This window comes from Cyrtonyx montezumae, unplaced genomic scaffold, assembly GCF_038088225.1.
Source record: "Cyrtonyx montezumae isolate F1298 unplaced genomic scaffold, pur_monq_1.0 scaffold_5, whole genome shotgun sequence".
NCBI lineage: Eukaryota > Metazoa > Chordata > Aves > Galliformes > Odontophoridae > Cyrtonyx > Cyrtonyx montezumae.
Window position 1 is genome coordinate 3,984,736 of NW_027072056.1, and position 23,060 is coordinate 4,007,795.

Sequence of the window (23,060 nt, forward strand, 5' to 3'; positions counted from 1 at the left end):
CGTGGCATCACGCTGGCTGAATAAGCCCTTGGCACAGCAAGCTGCAGCGTTATGAGAAGCTGATGTCGTTGGAGCCATCCTTCCCAGCTCGCATCCCTGCAAACGCGCAGCAGTGGCTCCGTGGGCGCGTTCTGTGCAGGGATAGCGATGCTGTGCTGCCCTCGCGTGGCTGTTGTGGAAATGACGCCAATCTCCGCCGCCGGAGCAGCGCTCGGCAGCTCGTGTTTCCTCGGGGGAAGAAAAACCCTGGGGGACCTCTGAGGGTCCGGGGAGCACTTCGGCTTCCTGGTGTGGAAGGGGAAGGGCGGCACTGGGCAGTTTGGGAAAGGAGGAGGAGATGGCCGCTGTGACTCGTGGGCGGGGAGAGGCCGCTTTCAAGCCCCGCTGCTGGCTCTCGGGGGTCGCTCGGGCTGCAAGCAACGCTACTCGAGGGGGCGCCGAGGGGGCGTGGCTTCTCATCAGGGAGCGGGGCGTCTACATCAGGCTGCATAGCTGAGGGGGCGTGGCTTCTCACCAAGGGGCGTGGCTTCTCGGACTGGAATGCTGAGGGAGCAGGGAGCGTAGCTTCCTATCAAGAGGCGAGGCTTCTCATAAGGTCGTATCACTGAGGAGGCATGGCTTCTCGGGCTGGCATGCTGAGGGCCGTGGCTTCTCCTCAGGGGCCGTGACTTCTGGCTGGATTTGCTGAGGGGGCGTGGCTTCTCGGTCTGGATTTGCTGAGGGGCGTGGCTTCTCCACAGGGGGCGTGGCCTCTCTGACTGGATTTGCTGGGGGGCGTGGCTTCTCTGACTGGCTTGACTGGGGCCGTGGCTTCCCCACGGGGGGCGTGGCTTCTCCCTGGGTAGGAAGAGCGAGGGGGCGGTGCCTCTCCTCAGGGCGCGAAGGGTTTGGGCGGTGCTTGTGGTCGCGGCAGTCTCGCGGCGGACGGGGCGTACGCTGAAGGCGGGGTTAGTAGCGCGCGGCACACGTCACTTCCTCTGCGGACAGCGCTGGCGCCGGGGACGGTTGGCTCGGGTCGGCGCGGCGGTGGCGGGGAGTGGCGCGGCGGGACGATGAGCGACAGCGGGGAGCAGAACTACGGCGAGCGGGTAAATACACGGACCCCGAGCGCGCAGCCCGGCCGCCCGCCTCCCCCCCTCCCCTCCGCGCGCACTATGCGCTTCCCCCGGCTCCGGGCGGGCGGAGCGGGTGACGGGAGGGGCGGCGGCGGTGCGGAGGGCCGGGGCCGGGCTCTGCGCGGGAAGATGGCGGCGGGGGTGGAGGTGGGGGCGCGCGCGGCGGGGCGGTGAGGCGGCCGGCGCCATCTTGGGCTGGTGACAAAATGGACAAAATGGCCGAGGACGGCGTGCCTCAAACGGGCGCGGGTCGCGGATCCGCAGCTGGGCGGCCCCTCAGGCCCCGGGGCGGATCTGGAGGGTGAGGGGGGGGGAGATCGGGGGTGGGAGTGGTGGAACAGCCTCGCCGCCTCTTTGTCCTTTGTTACCTCCTCCCCCAAAGCTGCCTCGCCTCGGTAGGATGCGGGTGTTTCTACGTCAGGGTAGGTCAGGAAAATGTCATCTTTGGAGGCTCAAAACGCTATGGGATACTGCCGTGTTAAGCAGCAGATCTGTATGCCCTCAGTGCCCTTCTCCTTGCGGTTTGTGCCGCTCTTGCAGGAGCCAGGTATGTTTCCAATTAGGGAGCATTGCACCTCACGTACCCAGCATGGATTTCTGCGTGTTAGCTCAGCGAGATTGAGCTGCACTTGTGCAGTTCAGGCTCAAGAATATGGTAGCTCCGCTTTAGGGAAGTTTGTTAGGCTAACCTGTGTACCATTTGGGTTTAATTTTGTTAGAATTGAGCACGTTAAGACCTTATTGCCGAGTCTTCTTGAGGCGCGATTTTGTAGAGTACGTCTATTTCTGTATTTCTGTACTTTCAATGGAAACAAAAAATAATGGGCAGACCATCTTCACCGTGAGCAAGGCTTAAAGTGAGTTGCATCTGACTAGAGCATGTTTAGAAGAAGGATGTTGTTCCTCTGTAGCAGAACTTTGACCCATAGGTAAGTGGTATGCAATTGTCTGAAAAACTAAAAGATAACGGCTGTTTAGTTACAAGCTTGCTGTTCCAGAGTAGGTAAGGGAGTGGCTTTTTCAGTGTTACTCCCGATGCTGGTGGGTTTGTTTGAATAACCAAAGCTCATGTTTTAGTCAGTGGCCGTGGGCACTATGTTGGTTCTGGGGATGAAGAAGCAGCACCAGGTGCTTGCATAAGTAATGGCACGTGCTGTTTTGGTGGCAGCAGGAATTTAATACTGTCTTATGCCATAGTTGTTTTTTTTTTTTGCTTGTTTGTTTTCTGAATGTTCCCAGTCAAGTTCTCAGCTTAACCTTCACGAGGAAATTGAGCTTTAAAGCTGAAGAAACTGTAACTTACTCAGTGATACTGTTTCAACCACCGGAATATTGGCTGCACACTGTAACTAACCGCGCTTTTTCTGAAGACACTTTCGTTTTCACTCACTGTGACTGTGCTCAGTGGAGCATGTGTAGTTAGGTTGCAGGAGGGCTGGAAAGAAAGCTGCTTACCTGAAAGTCTTGCTTCCTCTGTCCTCTGCTCGGCTATCTGCCCTGTGAATTAACTGATAATTTGTGAAGGTTGGAAGCAGCGTGGTAACACGATGCCACCGAGGTAGGTCATTCTTTGTGCCTCCTCCCTCAGCTTTTGGCCACGCCTCTCAGTAGGCCACGCAGTACCCTGAGCTGTCACAAAGCTGTTTAGCTTTTTTTTGCTGAAGGGCTGTACTCTGGCAGCTCACAGTACTGAGTGATCAGGTGGTCCTGTGCTTCAGGGGGCAAGCAGAAGCTGCTTTTATTCTTTTTTGCTCTTGGATCCACTGCTAAATTCAGGAATAGCAGAGCTGGGTGCATGTGAAATTGGCACCCTTGTACCTTGAATAAATCTGCAGTCAGGTTTGGTAATGCACAGTGGCAGGCTGTGTACCTTTAGGAAAGCAAGTAGGAACAGCTAAACTGGTAAGGATTTAGTAAAAATAGGTTTCACAAAGTTGGGAAACAAATCTGTAACTTGCAGTTCCAAGTGAGGAAAAACTGGAATGGAGAAGTAGAGGTCTGACACAGTTCTAGTTGTGCATACCTTACAGCTGTGGAAACTTTGCCTGCACCTCAGCAATTCAAGGTTAGAAACATAGCTTTTCAGTAGGGAGCAGCAGCTTTGATTTGCTTCCCAGAAGTATTTGAATGTAGCAGGAATGGTTTTTCTTCTTTTTCCCCATGATGTGAGCCTGATGCATCTTTCTTGTTTTGTTTTTTTTTTTTTTTTTTTAAGCTTGGAATTCACAAAGGAGCAAAAAGGAAAAGAAGGCACTGTGTTAAGACTAAAAATAGTGGACATCCCACTATCAGTGAACTATGGGACGAGCTTATGTGGCCCTTCAGCGGGTCATGTAATGGGGTGTGAAGTTTGGGACTTGCAGATGAAAACAGCCATTTGCTTATGCTAATACCACTTTCTTACTGCATTTCTTCAAAGCTTAACGACTTCCAAAATGCTGAGAAGGGTGTGGGGACTGCTGCTGTGCACGGCACTCCTCGATGCCTCTGTCCCACAGCAGCATACATTTCTTGTCCTGTCACTATGATACCTTCTGTCTTTGGGTGTTGCTCTTTCTGCCCAGCTGAGGTTTGTCAAGGGAGCAGAAGTAGATTCCCTCAAAAGCAGAGCAGCCTGAGATGGTTTTTTGTTTGATCCCTGTTTAAAATCTTTTCCCAACTCTTTCATTACATTTTCTCAGAACTCATCCACGTGGGTTTTTTCTGTTGAAGGAAGCAGCAGGTTTAGGGTAAAGACTATTTGTAATTCGGGTCTCAGTATATGCTCTGCCCTTTGTGGAGATGCTGAGTGTGGTGGCAATGGCTTGAAACGCCTTTCTTGTTTTGGCAAGGAGGAATATGTCTTCAACCACCTCTGCTTTCTTTCTGTTGCTCTCAGCGTTAATTAAAAATGTACTTCACGCTGCAATCTTCCCTCAATGGTTATTTTATGGTAGACACTTGTAGGTAGCAGGTCTGGTGTAAGTCACGTGGAGTCAGTTTAATCACAATCGAACAGCGATTTAACAAATGATTTTCTGCATGTCTGATACAGCACGCCCTCTAAGTTGAATGCTGGGAGTTAAGAGGTGTTAGAGATAAATGAAATGTTTTGGAACCAGTCCTGTCTGACGTTTTAGTGAGCGTTCCTGACTCGACACGAAAGTTGGAATTAGAAAGAAGGAAACAGAAAAAAGCCCAAATGGATTTCTGCTGCTAACTTCTACGTTTCCTCAGCTCCCCTGAAGTAATGCAGTCAGCGTGCTGGAGCTGTGTAACTGGAGTAAGAAGTGTACGCTGATTCTAAAGAAATACGTCTGAAAGCCCAAACTAGGTTAGGTCTCTCCCAAAGCACAGTGCAAGTCGATAACAGAGCAGTTGGGGTGTTCTCCCAGAGCAGGGTGAGTGTTTTGCACAGGAGTCTGTCCTCGCTCTGGAAAGCTCTCGTTTGGGAGCGTGAGGCTGGCGCAGGCAGAGCGGACGCAGCGTGCTGGGGTGCACTCACACCAGGCCTGCTAGCCTGGAAGCGTGCCCCAAAAAGCAGCGGGGTTCTGGAAGTAAGTGGCTGAGAGAGGAAGCGTGCTGCTTTCTGTGTTCTTCCACCTCGACGCATCTCTGAGTGCAGCAGGGACTTACTTGACTTCAGGCACTTGTTGATTTGAAGCATGTGGCTCATGAAGTACAGAGTGTGCGAGCTCCCTCGTGCTGGCATCGATCTGTAGGTGGTTAGTTGATCTGTTGTGCTTTTGCTGTTAAATGTAGGCATAAATAGCAAATCTAGTTACATAGTGCTAAGCTTAAACTGAATCTGTTTATAAAATAACAGGGCAATGGTAGATACGATTCTGCATATATAGTCGAGAACAATTTTTTTTTCTAGTTTCAGTTTTGGCACTAGATTTTATCCTGGAGTTTTTAAATATTCTTCATCCTGTTCTTTTTCTATTAAGGTTAATGTTGAAGAAGGAAAATGCGGAAGTCGCCATTTGACAAGTTTTATAAATGAGAATTATTTGAAGCTCAGGAATAAGTGAAGCTGAAATTTGAAAAAAAAGAAAGTGAATGCATGCTAATTATCAGACCAGAAGTCCCACTTGTAGAATATTGAGCAATTTGTGTGAAGTGGGGAAGATGAAAGAAGTCAGAATTTGAAACGGAAGAATGAAGAAAAGGAATAAAAATGAAGTTAAGATAAGAAGTAATCTGGAATCTGAAAGCACTACGCTAAGTAATTACTAGTCTGTTTATGTGTCCCTGTATATTTTGCTAAACATGCATGCATTATCTGTTTAATAGCAAAAGTATATGCAGGGTAAAGAAGTGTCTACCAGGGAAAAAAACTTCTTATAAATCTAGGCAGTTCTAATGCCGACTGCCCGGACACATAGATGTGAATTTTTACCATTTATTTCACTGGAGCTTGTTTACAGACCGTAGGTAAAGCAGAAATTGTGTACAAATTAGGCTTTCGATATCTGCGTGCAGGAATCCCGTTCTGCTTCCAGAAGCGGAAGTGCTCATGGGTCTGGCAAGTCGGGGAGGCACACCCCTGCAAGATCTCGATCTAAGGAGGATTCAAGGCGCTCCAGGTCAAAATCTAGATCCAGGTCTGAATCCAGGTGAGTTCCTTTTTACCTCTTCCTCCTCTTGGCGAGTCAGATGTCTTGGGATTATTATGTCAGAGATGAACTGAAGTGCACTACAGCCCAGTTCTGTTAGCAGAGGTCATTGGTGATCTGTGCACACGCAAAGGGGCATGTGTGGTTTCGGGATTTGGAAAGCTGGACGGTCAAGTTAGATCTTGTTGCAGCCCTTTTTGAAAGGTGTTCTGCTTTGTAGGCTTGCATATCTGGTGATCTGGTTCATGGTTGGCCTGCCTCTTAGCTTTCTCATGGAATAAGTGCTAGCTTCTGAGCCTGAAGTACTTGGGGCTGTGCATCTTTTTATTTTCCTTTGCACTAAAAGAAATTGGCATGTCGCCATGCCTTACGTTTTAGGTGTCATTGTCTTTCTTTTTTCACTGATGCTTTTAGAGCAGCTGCTGATACATCTGTGAGAAAGAAGCAGACAAGTGTAATAAAAATCACAACCAACATCTGACCATTTAAGTACATATTAATTGAACTTGAAAATTAATTGTCTGAAGAGCTCTAAAGATTGAGCAGCTGCCTAAGCTTCCAGAAAAGTTGTGCAGAAAGTCACCACAACTGAACACATGGAAATGCCTCTAGGACTGCATTGCCAATCCTTTGACTTATCTGCTGAACAGGCTGTGCACGGTGACAGCATTCCTCTTGAAACCACTAACAGACTTCTCACTGAGACACAAAATATGCCAGAGTCTGAACGTCAGGGCTACCCACTTGGCATTGGGCTTGCCATGGGTGTTGTGCAAGGGGAACATAATTACAGAGGAATGATGAAGAAGCAGAGAAGCCTGCAGGAGGGTGAGTGACGTTCTTTGCTGAAGAGTGGAGATAATTCAGCGCCGAGTGCAGGAACGGATGTATTGATGGTACCTTCAGTCATTTGTAAGCATTCAGAGGAGAAAAACAAACACGAGCTTGGGTTTCAGTGGCGGCGTTTCCAGCTGAGCTGTTCACAATATGTTTTTGTGTGTAAGCTCTGAATTAGGCTTACCAGAGCCTCGGGGTCAGGATGTGGGAGGGATAACGTTTCTGGAGGACATCGTGCAGTCACCCATGTCGGAAAATGATGTTGTATACCGTGCTTAGTCTGGATTGTAAGGTCAGAATGAGCAGTCTGGAAGACTTCTGTGGCGAGGTAAATACCTTCCCAAGAATTCTGACAGCAGAGGAATGAGTTTGGTTTTGCTTTTATTTCAGTCAGACGCAGTTGTCGTACACTTAACAATCCCTGTGGTGCAAGAACAGAAATGCAAAGTTGAAGGAGTAAATGCTCAATGTTGCTAGTAGTAATAGGGTCATAGGACAGATTGGGAAAGGTACTATCCAAACCTCTATTCAAGACAGTAAGCTCTGGGCTCAGATGGAGTTCTCAGAACTTTATACGGTTGGGATTTTAAAGGCTTTAAGGGCAGGGACCACACATGCTCCTTGAGGAATGAGTGAGTGGCAAGCAAGTCAGGACCCAGCCTAGCATGTACTGTTGCTCTGTAGTAACCCCTTGGGCTTCCATAGTCTTTGAAGCACTGCTTTTTTGCTTGCAGAATAACCTGAGTGCCATGTAGGAATGCGGTCTCACATAGTTTGAAATGCTGCTAGAGGCAAACAAGAGACTGAGGCCTTCCAAGTCTTGGTGCTATGATACAGTTTTTAAAGCAACCTTGCAAATAATTTCCATTTGCAATGAACCATCCAAATTGCACCCTGGCATCTGGCTTCTTTTTGATGAACAACACTAGATACTTATGGCTGCCACAGCTTTCTGAGCATTTAACAGCTGTCCTGGGAATATCTGCAGCTGTAAATATCAAAAGTATCTTGCAGGCTCAAGTGTTGGTTCTGAAGCAGAATTGTATTTAGAGTGGATATCCTTAAATCTGTTTTGTTTTTTTTTTTTTATTTATTTAAGTACCATCACACATTTGGATGTGGTCATGAGTGATCACCTCACTCTGGCTCTCACCAGAGATAGCACTGTGAAGCCTTTCATATTATCTGGTTGTTCCTGTTGCAAATATATTTTTGAGTCACTAGCTTTGTAAACCTGAACTTTTATTAGGATCAAATCCATGTCTTTGCATATCTGTCATTTGGAGTGTGGACACGTTTCAGTCTGCACAGGCTTGTTGACTTTGACTGGCTCTTTGTAATGTCTAAGCAATCCTAGTTGAAGGAATATGACTTTCATCTGTGGTGGCTTTGCAGCAGAGGAGAAAAATGACAGTAGTGTTTTGCATTTAAGACAGCAATGTGACCAGTGCCTATTTAAACTAAACCTTGTTCTCTCAGTGGTTTATCTAGTTTAGAAGGGTCTAACTTTTATTCATTGTTATGGGTGCATTCTGTAATCTGGAACATGAATTGTGTGTTTCTCCTCAGGCCTTCTGTACTAAAGGCTGAGAAGTGGCTGTGTGCATGTGTTGAGTTTCTCGTTTTATTACTTCATTGTCTTTTTATACCATCTTCCCTGCCTCCAGGAAGTTCCCTCTTCTGTCCTATATATTATTTTGTTCTTACACACCACCCACCTCCCAAATTACTTGTTCTCTGTACATAGGTAACTATTGTGATAGGACAAGCTGAAGTCATTTCTTCTGGACATGTATATATGCTTCAAGCTGGGGAAAGCAAAACTAGCTGGGCTCACATCTGAAGAGGTCAAAGTCATTTTTTAAGGAGGCCTGTGATGTATGGAGATGCTTAATTAGTGACAAAACGTGATGGTGGAAGAAGCTCTTAAACTCTTCGGTGCACTTCTCATTCTTGCAGCAGTTTTCTTTGTATTTACATGGAATGCAGATCACTGAGTGACTGCAAACTTGGGTGTAGTTCGTCTAGGGCCTGCTTAGCTTTTCAGGCAGGGCTGTCTGCATTGGAAGAGCTGGGGGCTTAGTTGAAGGAACTGAGTGTTTGTTGGCCTCGCTTACACAGAGCTGGTGCTGTCAGAAAGCATTTCCAAGGAGAAGCGGGCTGAAATTAACGAGCAGTTGCACCTTTGCCTAAATACACTTGAAAGGTGAATGTGTAAACGTGTACCAACAACTAATGTTAAATAACTATTGAAACAGCAAAAGGCAAATAAGTGTACTACCACTTAATTTCTTCAGCTCTGTTAAGTTCTGTTTTGGGGGCAGATTTAGCAGATTCCTGTGCTTGTAATTATAAGTTCTGTTAAATGTATATTTGCCTTTCTGTATCATTGAAGGCTCTGCTATTGGGAGTGCTAGAGTAAACAAGTGTGCACCTCTCCAATTGTTCGTGTGACAGTCATATTTACTGTTTATTCCTGTTCCCTCTTTCTGTTAAGTCTTCTGGAGATAATTCTCAGCTATTTTATTTCTTCTTAAATAATGCTGTAAACGCCGTGGATACCGTAGGCAAAGTTAGAAGCTTTTGAGGGAGTTGAAAGCCAACCAGAATGTTGAAGCCCCTGTTTTGCAGTAATCTGACTGTTAGGATTGAGAGGTCAGCCCTTGAGATTAGTGGCTGCGTTGATCGTAGCTTAATCATGTGACACCACAGCTTCTCAGAATACATTTCTTTAGACGTCTTTTTAAAAATATCTGAGGTACTTTTGAAGGGTTCTGGAAGAAAAACACCATCCCTCTTCTTTTTTTTCCTCAGATCTAGATCCAGGAGGAGTTCCCGGAGGCACTACACCAGGTCCCGCTCTCGGTCCCGCTCTCACAGGAGGTCCAGAAGTAGGTCGTACAGTCGGGATTATCGACGGCGACACAGTCACAGCCATTCACCCATGTCTACTCGCAGACGCCACATTGGAAACAGGGTACGTGTGCTCTGGAGGTAGATGACTCACACCTAATCTTGAGTGTGTCTTGAAATCAGCAAATTCACTTGTCTTGTTTTGCATAAAAACATCCTGCGTCGGGCTCAGGTGTGTTTGGAAGGTGAGCAGTGCTTGCAGTGCAGGCCAAGGCTGGTACGCCTGCTGTAGTAAACAAGCAGATGTATGCAGTGAGGGCAGAGGTAGGATTAGGAAGGAGAAGCATTCATCTTCCTTCAATTTAAAAAGCCTGGAAAACTAAAGCATTTAAATTAAAACTGTCTTAGCAGTTCATTAAATGACTGCTTGTAAACCAGCTTTCTAGCTGTTGAGTCTCAGGTGCCTGAGAGCAGTGGGATTCATGATAAGGATGGGGGAAGCAATAGCTGAAACATACGATCCAGGCCTCACTGTATCCATATCCAACAGTCACCAGCTAGTCTTTGAAGACAGTATCTTTTTATTTTTTTTCTGTGCTGCCACTGTAGTAGGGCTTCTAGAGTATTCCCCTTACAGAAGGTTTTCTTATCTGTAGGTCTGATTAGAATCGTCTTCTTGAAATTAACACAGCTTCAGTGTGTTTTTGTTGAAGCTTTGACAAATTCACACTTGTGTGATACCTGGCGTAGCAAACGCAGGCGTTTTTATTCTGATGCCTCTCTCTTTCTTCAGGCAAATCCTGACCCAAATTGTTGTCTTGGCGTGTTTGGGTTGAGCCTGTACACCACTGAACGAGATCTGAGGGAGGTTTTCTCCAAGTATGGCCCAATTGCTGACGTCTCCATTGTGTACGATCAGCAGTCTCGACGCTCAAGGGGATTTGCATTTGTGTACTTCGAAAACGTTGAGGATGCTAAGGAAGTAAGTTGCTGTGGTATGGACTGTGTGGGATGTCTGCCGTGTTCTCAGTTGCTGGACTGTATGTTCTATACCAGGACGTAGCCTGGGAAACTCACTGCTTGACCTTTAAATGTGACACAGGAACCTCTTGCGTTAATTGCTTTCAGTAGATGAAATAAGCATAATGCAAGCTTATGCCGCAGCATCTTCCCCACATTCCCAGAGCCCGAAAAGTGCTTCAGACCTCACGATAAATGTCAGCCTTTGTTCAAAAGAGACCTCCTTTGTACTAGAGGAAATAGTGGAAGGGCATGATTCTGGTCTCTGTGCAGACTGAGTTGTGTAATTCACAAAAGCAGACTTCAACCTATTGTAGTATGAACTGTGCCAACAAGTAAAGGAAAACAGAAACACATGTGCTCTCTTTTCTCTTAATTAGAAGTGTTCTTTGTTCTTTCCAAACTCCACATGTGATCTTCTGTTTAATATTAATGTTCAGGGTACCCCAGACTGGTATTTCAGTGTTCTCAAATGGTCAGGTGCCCTGAGGAAGCATTAACATGCATTCTGCTTGCTTCGGTTGTAAAGGAGGGAGGAAGTTCTCTCTGACAATAAAAGGCCAGATGAGTGTTAAATTGGAGTGATGTCTCTATTGCACAATGAACTATGGAATATGTACTTACAATTGCTACAGAATGACCAGGGAAAGGAGCTTGCAAAGCATGTAACTCTGCAATCAAGCCTGCCCTGGGTGGTGCTGTGAATAAGCTCATCTCCTGCATAAATTCTGCTTTGTACTGTCTGGAGTCTTTTTTTTTTCTCCTTAAATTTGGCATAAGACTTTTGTGGTAGGCTGAAGCTTTGAATGTAAACTGGCCTACTTGGCAGGAAAAAAAAAGGGATTTCAGATTTTTTGCTTAATATTTGCTTATGATTCAGTTATTACTGTATTCAGGATTAGGACAGGGTTTGAGAATATCTTTGAGGGGGGGAGGAGGGGAAATAAGTCAGCATAACAATAGTGCTCTTCTACCTTACATGCAATATTTGAAGCTCCATATTGGAGCTGTTAAGACTGGCCATACAAACAGTTTTGAAAATGATCTTCTTAATCATATCAGAAACAGTGAAACAGCTGGTAAAATTACATTCCTCACAGAGATTATTTCATGCAATGCAAGTAGTTTCTGAAGCTTATATCCAGCTGGCCTAGGATACCTTGGAGTTTAGGTGCAGAGTTTAAGAATGAGGCATAAGTGAAATTTAGACTTGCTTTAACTGAGATCTTTTAGGGCTTTTCTTAATATTCCAAGCAGTGGTTAGGAATCTGTGTTGGTAGTAGAGTTTGTACCTACGGTAGCTGTATTTTGTCTGTGCTTAGGCTAAGGAACGTGCCAATGGAATGGAGTTGGATGGAAGAAGAATCCGAGTAGACTTTTCCATAACTAAAAGACCTCACACACCTACCCCTGGAATCTACATGGGAAGGCCCACTTAGTAAGTTCCTGCTGTGGATTTTTTTTCCCCTGAAAGAGTAGGGGTCAGTTGTGTCCTGTATTTTAAAAAACAAAGTAGCAGCAACAAAACAACTTGTCAGTGGCTGATCCGGGGTGGGTCTGGATTATAGTAAGCAGAAACTTGTGTCCATTAGTTATGCAGTCTAAACGTAAGCTGTCTACGCATTGCAGTCTGCAGTAGGAATTTTTGAGAATTTCTAAATCATTTCAAGTTCCTTCTGATTAGCAGATGTTCCCCTGTGTGCTCTCTAACACTGGTGGCTTTGCAAGCTCTAGTTTTCAAGAGTCCCTTGACAAATACTACTGTGCAGCTTTGTTACCCTGTCCACAGTGTAAACATTTGACAGTTACCAAGAATGCGAGTTGTTTTCCCAAGATTTTCTGCTTACAGTGCTGTTGGCTGTGTATTGGTGATGTATAGGACTCTAAAATTCCTCCAAAAGCTTTCTGGGAGTTGAAAGTGAATGAAGAATTGGCATAGGCACACGTACCTGCCTAAAAATGTTAAAAGATTTCAGAACAGAGGGAAAAGAAACTGCTTTAAAGGTCAAGGATTTTAAACAGCAGTGTTAAGTAGTTCTGTTTCCATCTGCATCGTTGGGAAGCACTCTTATCATCACTTCAACTGTGAGAACGGGATTGTAACTTAAGCCAGTTAAAATTGACTGCATTGCAAACAGTATCAATGTTTTATGTTTTATTAAGTGAAATTGTTTTCTGTTACTTGTAGTGGCAGCTCACGACGACGGGATTACTATGACAGAGGGTACGACAGAGGGTACGATGATCGTGACTACTACAGCAGATCATACAGGTGAGTATCAATACCTGTAGTGCTGAGCTACTACTTAACCTCTGTTCTGCCTGTGTGCTGAATGTTTCTATGCTCGTTCTAATTCTGAAATCTCAGTGCACCTTTACCAAAATGGCTGGGCAGTACAAATCAGATTGGTCGGATACGAGAGGTACTTTGTGCTGTTTAACTTGAGCACGACTTATTCCATCTTGTTTTACTCAATTTCTGAAAAACAAAGTACCAGTCTCAATACTCTTAAAAAAAAATCCTCTTTTTGTTCTTCTGTCAGTGTTAAAATGATGGGAATAGAGATGCTGATGTGATGCTTGAGTTTGCAGTTCAATGCCAAATTACTTTTTCAATGTAATAGACAACAAGTAGGATGTTTCAATGCTCACCATTATCCCATATGAACAATTATAACATCTCAGATGTTGGAAAAGTGAAGAATCAGATATTAGAGGATTACTTGTTCTGTACTGGAAGCTTGTAGGGCAAGGCTTTTTCAGCATACTCCCATCAGCTTGGATGTCCTTGCAGGGACTTGGACTTCTTATTTCTCTCTGTCTGCAGTCTTAAATGTCAAGTTAACTTGAAAGTGTTGAATATCAAGTGGCAGTGCAGGCTGTTGGAGGGCTAATCAAGTTTTCAACAGGTTTTCTATCAACTTCGTTGACGCTTAATTAGTTTTGGTGACACAACTAGCTTTGTATTCTGAGGTCTCTGTTACGACTGCCAAAAGGATCTGTGTCATGTGGAATTCCCAGAATTTGACTCAAAGAAGTTGAATTGGACAAAAAGATGACACACTTCACTTTTTTTATATCAAATTACCCAATGTGCTTTTGGTTGCAGATCGTAGAGCCGTTCTGAGTTGCTTGCTGTTTTTAATGCATCAGCACTGGGTGGGTTTATGACAGTATTTGGAGAAATGTGGGTTTGAGTGACGTTGTTCTCTTATAGCTCAGAGACAATGAACAATTTAAGTTCTGCAATCTGAGCTTACAGTATGCTCTTCTGGATGGAGAAGAAAATGTTCTGTGTGTTTACATTTGTATGGTCTTTCTCAGTCATTGAGGGCAGCTGTTTCATCTTTCCCCTCCTACTACTTGCAGGCACTTGTTTTTCCCAGCCTGTCATTGTGGATTTGGTCTGTTTCTCTCTTCCTTGCCTAGCTGTGCCCCAGCACTGCTGGGGCCGGGGGGGGTGGGGCTGGGGATCGAGGTGCCTCTGCATCATGACAATGAATGCTGGAGACACAAGTGCTTTGCTCATAGTTCTGGGAAAGAGTATTTTCTGCCTTAACAATCCATTTCCGTACTACGTCAGTGGCTTTGAACGTCTTGGAAAAATGTATACCCGTTACCAGGGTTAAGCTGCTATAAGGACAAGATGTATTGGTTTTCGTCTTGCCCGCAGTTGTACGTAGGCTTCCACATGAAGTAGATGAGACCCAAAAGTAGCTCTTTGTCCAAGCTTTCTGCACAAAATAGTGGCAGTTATCCTCATCTTGCTTAATTCCCTGAAAATAATGAAGTGAAAACCTGAAGGTGAAACAAGTGAAGCAGCTCTCAGAAGTGTTGAGGAACAAAGGTGTCTTACAGTGTAGTCAAAGCAGTCTAAGTGGTGCTTCTAGCTTGCTTCTTCTCCCATTTCCTCTTTCCTTCTTCCTAGGAGGGATTGTGGTGAACATAAAAAAGGCAAAGGCATATGGAGACCAGCAAAAAAACAAAACAAAACCATAGGGCTGTGGAATGCTTGATAGGAATTTGAATTTCTTCACTTCTGGGTGCGTACTAGTGAGAATAGATGTGGAGATTGGTAGTGATGAGCACAACGAAGAGTACATTAATTAGAGGAGGAAAAACAGACCAGTAAGAAATGAACTACTTCAGTTAGCGTGCTAGGTTTAGTGTTACCAGAATCATAGCCAGGCTTTGCTTCAGCTCTCTCAGGCAGTTGTGCTCCAGGCAATGTTCTGACCTTCCTACGTGCTCTCCCATTCTGTGTCTGTCATGTGATATTTAGGGCTTTGGGGTAGAAATACTCAGAGTATTGACAGTTCCAGCAAGAATGATTCCCAGTCCTTAAAATAACAAACCTTTGTGAAGCTCACTGCAAAACCTTTCTAATATCTTCTCAGGTACTGATATTGCAGATACCAAAAAAAAAAAAAAGGCAGGTAAAGTAGGTACAGAAAGATTGAAAGTAAGCCACAGATGGTCTGCACATGTCTACTTTACAAATACCATGCTTTTTACTAGTTAAATACTTAGTAATTATCCTGCAGGTATTGGTTGTTTGAAGAAGAGAACGGAGTAGTGTTGCATATTCTGTGGGTTCTTCCTTGAGTAAGGGAAAGGGGATATATAAATTTTAAATCCTGAGTTGCAAGTGTTGCACACTAGTGCTTGACCCTACAGAGTCAGTGAGTGGTAAGTACTTTACATTTTCTTCCTTATTTGCCTTCTGTTTGAAGCCAGAAGGGAAATACAATTCAGGATGGAGTTGTCATACTAAATTTGTCTTATGTTGCTGTGGGATACTGGGATGCAAAATATGCATACTGCCCAATCTGCCAAATGCAGACTTCTTTTTGGGAGGGGGGAAAAAGTAGAATAGGAGACCTGTTGATTAGAAACGGTGTGGATTTTGTCTGATGTATGATTATTACCATTTTGAGCTTTGAGAGATCTGTGATAATCACACTTGTTCTATAATCCAAACTCAATTCAGCCTCCTCCCTGCAGTGCTTTGCTGTGTCTAAATGTGTGGAAGCAGCAAATAAACAACATTCAGTGGCTAAATATTATGACCTGTTGCTTCAGTTCTAGGTGACTTCTGTATAAGAAGTTGTACCACTGTTCTGAAGAAGCCTTTGTTTAAGCATGATGAAGTGTTAAGGGTGTCTGCCTCAGCCATGGTATCAACTTGGTGGTCGTTCCTTAGGGCAGTGATCTGATCTCACTACTTAAAAAATAAATAGAATTGCATGCCTTGAATGAATAAGCATCTAAGAATTGAAAAGCTCCTGAAAGCAGAGGCTTCATACTGCTCTGAAATTGCTGCTTGTTGGAAAGTGCGATGTGAAATAGAATATTGATCAGCTGAGTGCAAGTCCTCTTCAACTGCAACTGGCTTCTGCATTCAGCTTATTCCTGGCAATCAAAAATGAAGGCAGTAGGGAAATAACGAAGTGTTAAGGTTCCAAATATTTTCAAAAATGAGCATGTTGTTTACTTGTATGATCTTCTTTCTTAACTTTTCAAAACTGCTCTGCTTCTGTTTTCACAGAGGAGGCGGTGGTGGTGGAGGAGGAGGATGGAGAGCTGTTCAAGACAGAGATCAGTTTTACAGGTACACCAGGAAAGCTTTTGGTGTCTGGTTAAAAAATAGGAACTACTTCTTCGTGGCATCTTTGGGATGTTTCAGTCAAGTTTGGGTATATATTCAAATGCAGTAAGAGCAACTGGGTAACTGCTGAATGCTTGAGAATCTTGAGTGAGTGGTGGAATTTATTTCAAAGGCTCCCCCATCGCTGGATGAAGGGCTGTGGTTGGTAGGAAGGCAGGTTAGTGCAGCTTTACACAGGAGGAACTTGTGATCTGTGCCAAGAAGTTAATGTCCTGAACAGTTTTTCTGAATGACTGTCAAGGGGATTAGGGGAACTAGGCAAAGAACTGAAAAACCTGTGTTTGGATTTAAAGGGTATCCTAGAATTGTGAGGGTGGGATTTGTTGGCAGCAGTGACTGCTGTTCTAGAGGAAGGATCAATCTGAACAAGTGTTTTAAATTCAGAGTTAGCATGATTGGGTTTCTTCTGCTTCTTTGGGATGCTCTTGGCTTGAAACACAAAACTCATACATAGCCAAACATGAATATAGGAGAGCTCATTTCCTTTATTGGTCCAATGTAATGTTAATCAGGCCCTTTATTCATTAAAAAACTATTTAGTAAAACTCAAATGTTCGCTTTGTTCTGCAGTAGAAATGTCGATCGGGTCTTCGTACTCTTGTTAGCTTTCCTGAGTACGCTATTGATTGAGATAACAATATCTACATAGTGCTGCTGCCACTCATCAGCCACGGGATTTACCAGAGGGACTGTTTCTGTTGCCTTCTTTCACAGGAGGAGATCACCATCCCCATATTACAGCCGAGGGGGCTACAGATCTCGATCCAGATCTCGATCCTATTCACCTCGTAAGTAATATTGGCACTCTCATGTCCAAAGCAGATTTCCTTTTTGCCTGAACTTCCTTTGAGCTTTCCCATTTCAGTGTGGGGGTTTTTGTTGGTTTTTTTTTTTTGTTGTTGTTACGAATCACTGTTCCCTTTAAAGTTACATTGAGCAAGTTGCAACCTTGAGGGTAGAGCAAATATTTAGTTTGAGACAAAACAAACTAGCTAATGCTGCTTTTTGTTCTTTCTCTGAGGTAGCTTTTCTTTCTGCTCAACTGATAGGACAGCAGTTTGTAGCGTGTTGAGAGTTTGGTGGAGTGTAGGACAGTAAAGCCAAACTTCCAAGCCTCACAGGTTCTGATACTGGAATTAAATTTCCTGATGCAACTTGAAAAAGAGGAGGCAACCCAATCCAGGATGTAAATGGTGCTTTTTTTCAAAACTGCTTATTTTCCTGACAGATAAAGCTGTATTTTGGCAGAAAGTGGATAAAACACAATAGCATTCCTAGCATGTTCTCTTTGTAATGGATACCTTTAGATTGAACGTGCTGTGTTCTCATATTTATCATTGGTGTCCAAAGGAAAACAGGTGGAACTGTGCTTTTACTGATGCATGATGCTTTTACTGATGAGGGAAACTGGCCTTAGCCATGGTTACAGTGCACGTAGCTGCTGTGTGCCTACATGTCAGCCCTGTGTCTGATGTGCTTGTGCTTATTCTGTGTGAAGGAACTTACAGAATAGTAAGTTTTGACAGACAGCTGAGCTCTTAGGAAATGCAGGCTTGAGGTGTGCTGGTGAAATCTTAACTTTTGAGATCTGTTAATATTTGGAGGTCTAATTGTGTATATTTTTTTTCTTTCAGGTCGCTATTAAAGCATGACATGTAGAGGAATTTCTAGCTACAGCCTTTGAGTTGAGATTGCGAGTTTGTGGACAATATTTTTATTGTCTCTTCTGTTTAAACAAGTGAACAGTGCCTAGTGAATAGGTGACTTTTACACCTTTTATGAAGAATACTTCTGTGATGCTGTTTCATTCTGCATATTTGTGTAGTTTGGTGCTTTGTTCCAAGTTGTGTTTTGAAAGGAGTATGTTTTGCATGTATTTTTTTAGTCTCAATTTTGACTCCTGAAAGGTTTCTATTGTAAAAACAAACTGTTCAGTTAGTTTTTTTCTACTGATTCCAAAGTATTCTGAAGATCAAAACCTGTGTAAAATGCTTTCAGAAAGTGAAAAATAAAATAAAAAGAGGTTTGATTTTTTTTTCCCCTGTGTTTTTGACAAGTTATGGGTTGAAAAGGGACCCCCACATGTATGCAGTATCCCGTAAGATGTGGCACAAAGTCCATAAGTAAAGTTCACATTAAGATTGTGTTGTTGGGTAATTGTTTTCTAATTGTAATACCTTCAGGTATGTAAACCCAGTGCATAGAGAAGTCCGTGTGTAACGTGCACAGTAGCAGGAGGAGCATCATTCAGTGACGGTGTACACAAGGAGCAGGACATCTTAGAAACTCACGGTAATGCTGCTGAGCTTTGGTTGAGGGGGGGTGAGCTGTTAGCAGATGCTTTAGCCCATGTAATCCTCTCAGGAGAGCTCAGAAGGGGGAGAAGGTTTCCTGGGAGGTGGATATATCCACACACTTAAAAAAAAAAAAAAAGGCAATGTTATAACAGTCTCTGTTGATTTCACTTTTTTCTTCTTAAAAGTACATCTGCATATGTGGGTAAAATGTTGGAGGCGATAGAACTCAAAAGATGCTTTTCTTTCCATTTTCTACTTAAAGCAGTCAGAAGTAACCATTTTTGCTTACTTGGATTCATGAATATCATACACTTAAAGGGATATATGTGCAATAACTATGCCTAACTAGAGCTTCCCCCCAGCCCAGAAGCATATGTGGACCTGTGTCTTGAGTAAAGTGCAGTTTTAGTGTAGGAAGTCTGAGGACTTCCTAAAGTCATAGAGTTTCTTCTGTGAGGTTGCACTGGAGAAGGAGATCAATGACTGGGAACTTGTTACTGCAGTCTTACCCTGAGAATACAAACCATGGCTGTATGATCTGCTGTGCTGAGACTCAGCAATAGAGAGTGCCACCAAGGCCACCACAAGTTGGGATGTAAGCAGTAAGAATGGGTGTGAGCTTGCTTCAGTCCCCTCTCCAAATGCTTCAGTTTAGCAGGCACTACACCCCAATTCTTTTCAGGGACAAACATTTGTTGTCCTGTGAAGGACAGATTTCATTTCTGGTTCCTCATTAACTGCCCCTAGAGACCGTTTTTCACTTCTAAACTTGGCATTACATCACTCATTTTGGTTTTCAGCTATGAGGTTACGTGTTAGAGTGTCAGAAGACCAGGCATATACCATCTCAACTGCACAGTGAGTCTGTGTAGTTGGATCCATGAGCTAATTATTTTTTACTACGTGGTAGAAAATGCATTGAGCTTTCCACATTGGTTTACAGTGAGTATTTCACATAGGAGTAGCAGTATGCTTATTTCTGAACTCAGTTATGTTCTGTACTGATGTAGGAAAAAACTTGCTTTCCCCTTTTGCTCTCTGAAGCACGTTTCAGCACATTCTGTGCCAGTGTGTGAAGTCAGAGATGGCATTCTAGGGCCTGAAGAAATTAGCCCTAACTGCAGCATCGTTGCAGAGGCCAGGAATATTGACATCAGTGTGCTGAACATCTTGCAAAGGGAAGTTTCTACAGCTACTGAGGTATTCTATTTTATTTCAGTTTTTATTGTCTATCTGTAAGAATTGTCAACAACTCTTCAGCACTAATTGTTTTTAATGCAAGTTAGCAGTAATAATCTCCCTAACCCAGCCCACACCTCCATCCAAGCCTGCTGTGTAGCACTGTTCTATGCTGGAAAATGGTGTGCAGCCACTTACCCATTGCAGCTCGAATGCCTGCACGCTGTTCCCCATCAGTGCCATCTCTAGGGCTGGGTTACAGACACAAGAATGAGCTTTCCACCTAGAAGTGGAGTCACTGTGTTGCAGACTTCCTTGCTTTGTGGAGTGGGGAAGTTGGTTGTTCTTTGGACCACGTTTTGTTAGTCACTATCTTGTACACCGTTTGACTCCATTAAGCTGGCAGCTCAGTTTGATGACCTGTTGCTGCTGGAAGAGCATCTTCCCACTCCTACCTCATGCTGTTACACCTGCTAGTTCTGGGAAGTCCAAGATCCGTGCCAGAAGGATCAGCTACATCCAGAGCTGGTCAGGATATGCCCTGCTATCAGAAGAGCCCTTATCTGGGTGTTTCCTGCTGCTGAATCACTTGAGCTGCTTGTCAAGCTCAGAAACAGCCCCTGGTGAGATGCTCCCCGGCGTGTGTAATGCTGCCCTGTTTGGCTGGAGTGACAGATCGCTGTGGCATGCGATGCACTTCGGGAACACGCCTGAATCACTGCGGGATGTCCCCGTGCTCTGCCAGCACCGAGCAGGGAGAAGCTCATCCTGAACCTCAGGAGGGGCTGGGTGGTGGCAACGCATCTGTGCACTGGAGACTGCAGGAAAGGAGGAAAATGCGGCGTGGAAATGCTGCATGGGGATAGCCCTGACCTCTGCCACAGTGGGAGATACAAAGTATAGATGCTTTTCTGTGCGAGCTGCTGAGAAGACTCCTTCAAGCCCTGCTCGGGAGATGCCACTGGTGATGCTGAGTTGCAGTGCCATAGCACAGTCAGAGCAACATCTGTTTGGTGGATGCAAAGCGCCCTGCCTTGACCCTCTTTCCTGCAGAGACTGCAGCAAGCAAAGTCTTACAAGTGTATGGAAAACAAAACCATGGAAATGTTACAGGAAAAGCTGATCAGTAGCTGCTGTTATGCAGGTCAAGGTCTGCGCTGGGGGTGGATGAAGAGCTGCAGAGCCAAGGTGTCAGCTGGGTGAGGAGCTGCCAGGCTTTCAGGTCCTAAGGAAACCAGGGAATGTTTGTGCCTCTAACCCTGTGAAGATCAGGCGTTCTCAGAATCACAGTATGGTTCAGATTGGAAGGGACCTTCAGAGACTCCTGCAGTGGGTAGGGGTATCTTCCCACTGGTGCAGCATCTCTGCTCTCCCTTGAGCGTGAGGAGGGGCTGGGGTCCCTGTGCTGGCCTGGCTGATCTAGCTGCACCTCCACACATGGGGTGCTGTATCACAGCTCCCTAATTTGTGTTTGGGTAGTTCTGTTGTTTGTGTATCAGTCCCAGTAACCCCAGCATAAAAGTAGAGGGTTGTGCGGGTGTCCTGGGTGTGCATCTCTGGGACATGGCTTTTCCTTCAGAGATTCAGTCCTAGATGTTCATCCCTTTAGGTCACGTTAGGACAGCCACCAAAATCCTCTGGGCTGTTGTGGAAGAGCTGTCAGCACATCCCTGCTGGCAGTCTCTGCTGTGTCTTGGTTGTGCTCTTCCCCAGGGAAGGTGTAATTCCTGAAGATCCTCACGGTCCACCTCTAGGATTTCTGTGCTGGTGACTGCAGTTCTTCCCTCCTTTCTACAGCAGCTGCTCATTTTCACACTAGGAGATTTCTAAAAGCCCGAAGGATGGTTTCAGAGAAGTTCATTGCTGTGACCTGAGAGCAGAGTGCTAACGTCACCATCACAGTGGTGTTCCTTGACACTGTGTAACTCTGCTAGGAATGGATGCACAGAGATTTGGGAAAAGGAGATGCTTGTGTCACAGTTCCATCCCTTGCTAGCTCAGGCACGACCAGCAAGTTGGATCTATGAAATCGGTGCTGTGTTTCTCAGACTCTCCCTGGCTGTGCTGGATTTGCTCTACATTGAGCCCGTGGGTCCTTGACGTGTGCTTCAGGCTCTCTTGGGGCATAAATACCTGTCAGAAACCACATCCACATCCAACACGCTTTTGTGGCTGCAGGCATGCGAAGTTGCTGCTGCTGCTTGCCCAGAAAGAGAAGATAAGTCAGCATGCAAAGGAGCCCAGTTGGTTTGGGGCATGGAAGGGTTATGTGGGGACTATTTGATGCCTTTTGTATGGCACTGCTCCTCTGGCAGATGTTTGTCCGCCTGCTCCCAGCACCTCCAGCCAAGGAATGTCCCCAGATCCTCCTGTCCTGTGTCCCATCACCCACAAGCTCCCTTCTCTCCTGAATTTTCAAAGCACACGCAGCGCGAGCCTGCTATCTTCTCCTCCTCCAGACTAAACAATCCCTCCCTTGCTCTCACCTTTTTATTTTTTCCTCCTTTTTTTTTTTAATCTCTCTGCTGCCTCCCAGATGTGTCACGCAGCCTACGTTTTCTTAGAGAGGCACGATCTCATTGCACCGCTCCCGGAATGAAACCTGGGTCCTGCACCTCGTTGTAAGGTCCATCGGAACTCTGGGAAGGCAGCGAGCTCCTTCTGCAAGACCAGAAATCACAGGCAGGGGGATGAGAAGCACCGGCTCCTGCCACCCTCCCTCCCCACGGGGCTGCTCCCGATGCTGAGCCCGGGCAGGAGCTGCGCCGGGAGCGAAGAAGAAGAAATCGGAGGAGAAAGGATTCTTCTGGCTTTGCATCATCGCAGTCCGACCGCGTCTATTTTTGCTGTACGCGTGGCATCGAGCACCCGTCACCGCTATTCCTACCCCACCTCAGCACGACACGGCCACGAGCGGGGAAGGGGCTTTGCTCCCATCAGCCCGGCTGCACGCCCAGGGGATCTGCTCCCTGCCCTTCGCCCCACGGCCGCCGGCTGAGGCCAGCTGGCAGCCTCCAAGGACACTTGTTCCCTCCCGCCAGGCTGGGGTCCACGCGCCTTCATTCAGGCTCCACTCACGGCCTTGTGGTCGCAGGAGGGGTGAGGCAGCAGCAGCTCCTGTTGCTTGGGGTGCCCGCACCCAGCAGGGCAGCCCTCAGGAATGAGCACTGCTGGGTGTCAGCCTAGGGGCTTTGCTGTGCTGCTGGAGGCGTGTGTGGCAGTGGTCTCCAAAGCAGCACACTGGCCGTGGGCTTCCGTGGGTGTCCTTCCTTTTTCTTTTTTTTCCCCTTTCATTTTTTTTTCTTTTCTTTTACAACTTTTCTTTCATTTTTCTTTATTTTTTCCCATTCTTTTCCTTTTTTTCCCTTTTATCATTCCTTTTTTCCATTTCTTCTATTTCTTCCTACCTTAACTTTGAATTTTCTTTCCTTTTCTTTCCCTTCTCATTATTTCCCTTCTTTATTTTCCTCCTTTTCATTTGCTTTTTTCAATT

General features: G+C 45.3%; 1 protein-coding gene across 2 annotated transcripts; it reads left to right on the plus strand.

The window, feature by feature from the left end:
* Positions 1-925: 925 nt before the first annotated feature.
* On the plus strand, positions 926-18,018 carry TRA2B (transformer 2 beta homolog). 2 transcript variants are annotated; one of them, XM_065748439.1, is made up of 9 exons: positions 928-1,088; positions 5,580-5,713; positions 9,365-9,527; positions 10,197-10,385; positions 11,746-11,861; positions 12,612-12,695; positions 15,972-16,034; positions 16,806-16,879; positions 17,726-18,018. In XM_065748439.1, the coding sequence occupies exons 1-9, from the start codon at positions 1,053-1,055 to the stop codon at positions 17,734-17,736; spliced, it is 870 nt and encodes a 289-aa protein (XP_065604511.1). In that variant the 5' UTR covers positions 928-1,052; the 3' UTR covers positions 17,737-18,018. The 2 variants fall into 2 exon arrangements, with proteins under 2 accessions (XP_065604512.1, XP_065604511.1); XM_065748440.1 differs by lacking the exon at positions 17,726-18,018 and having other exon boundaries at positions 926-1,088; positions 16,806-16,887.
* The last annotated feature ends 5,042 nt before the right edge of the window (positions 18,019-23,060 follow it).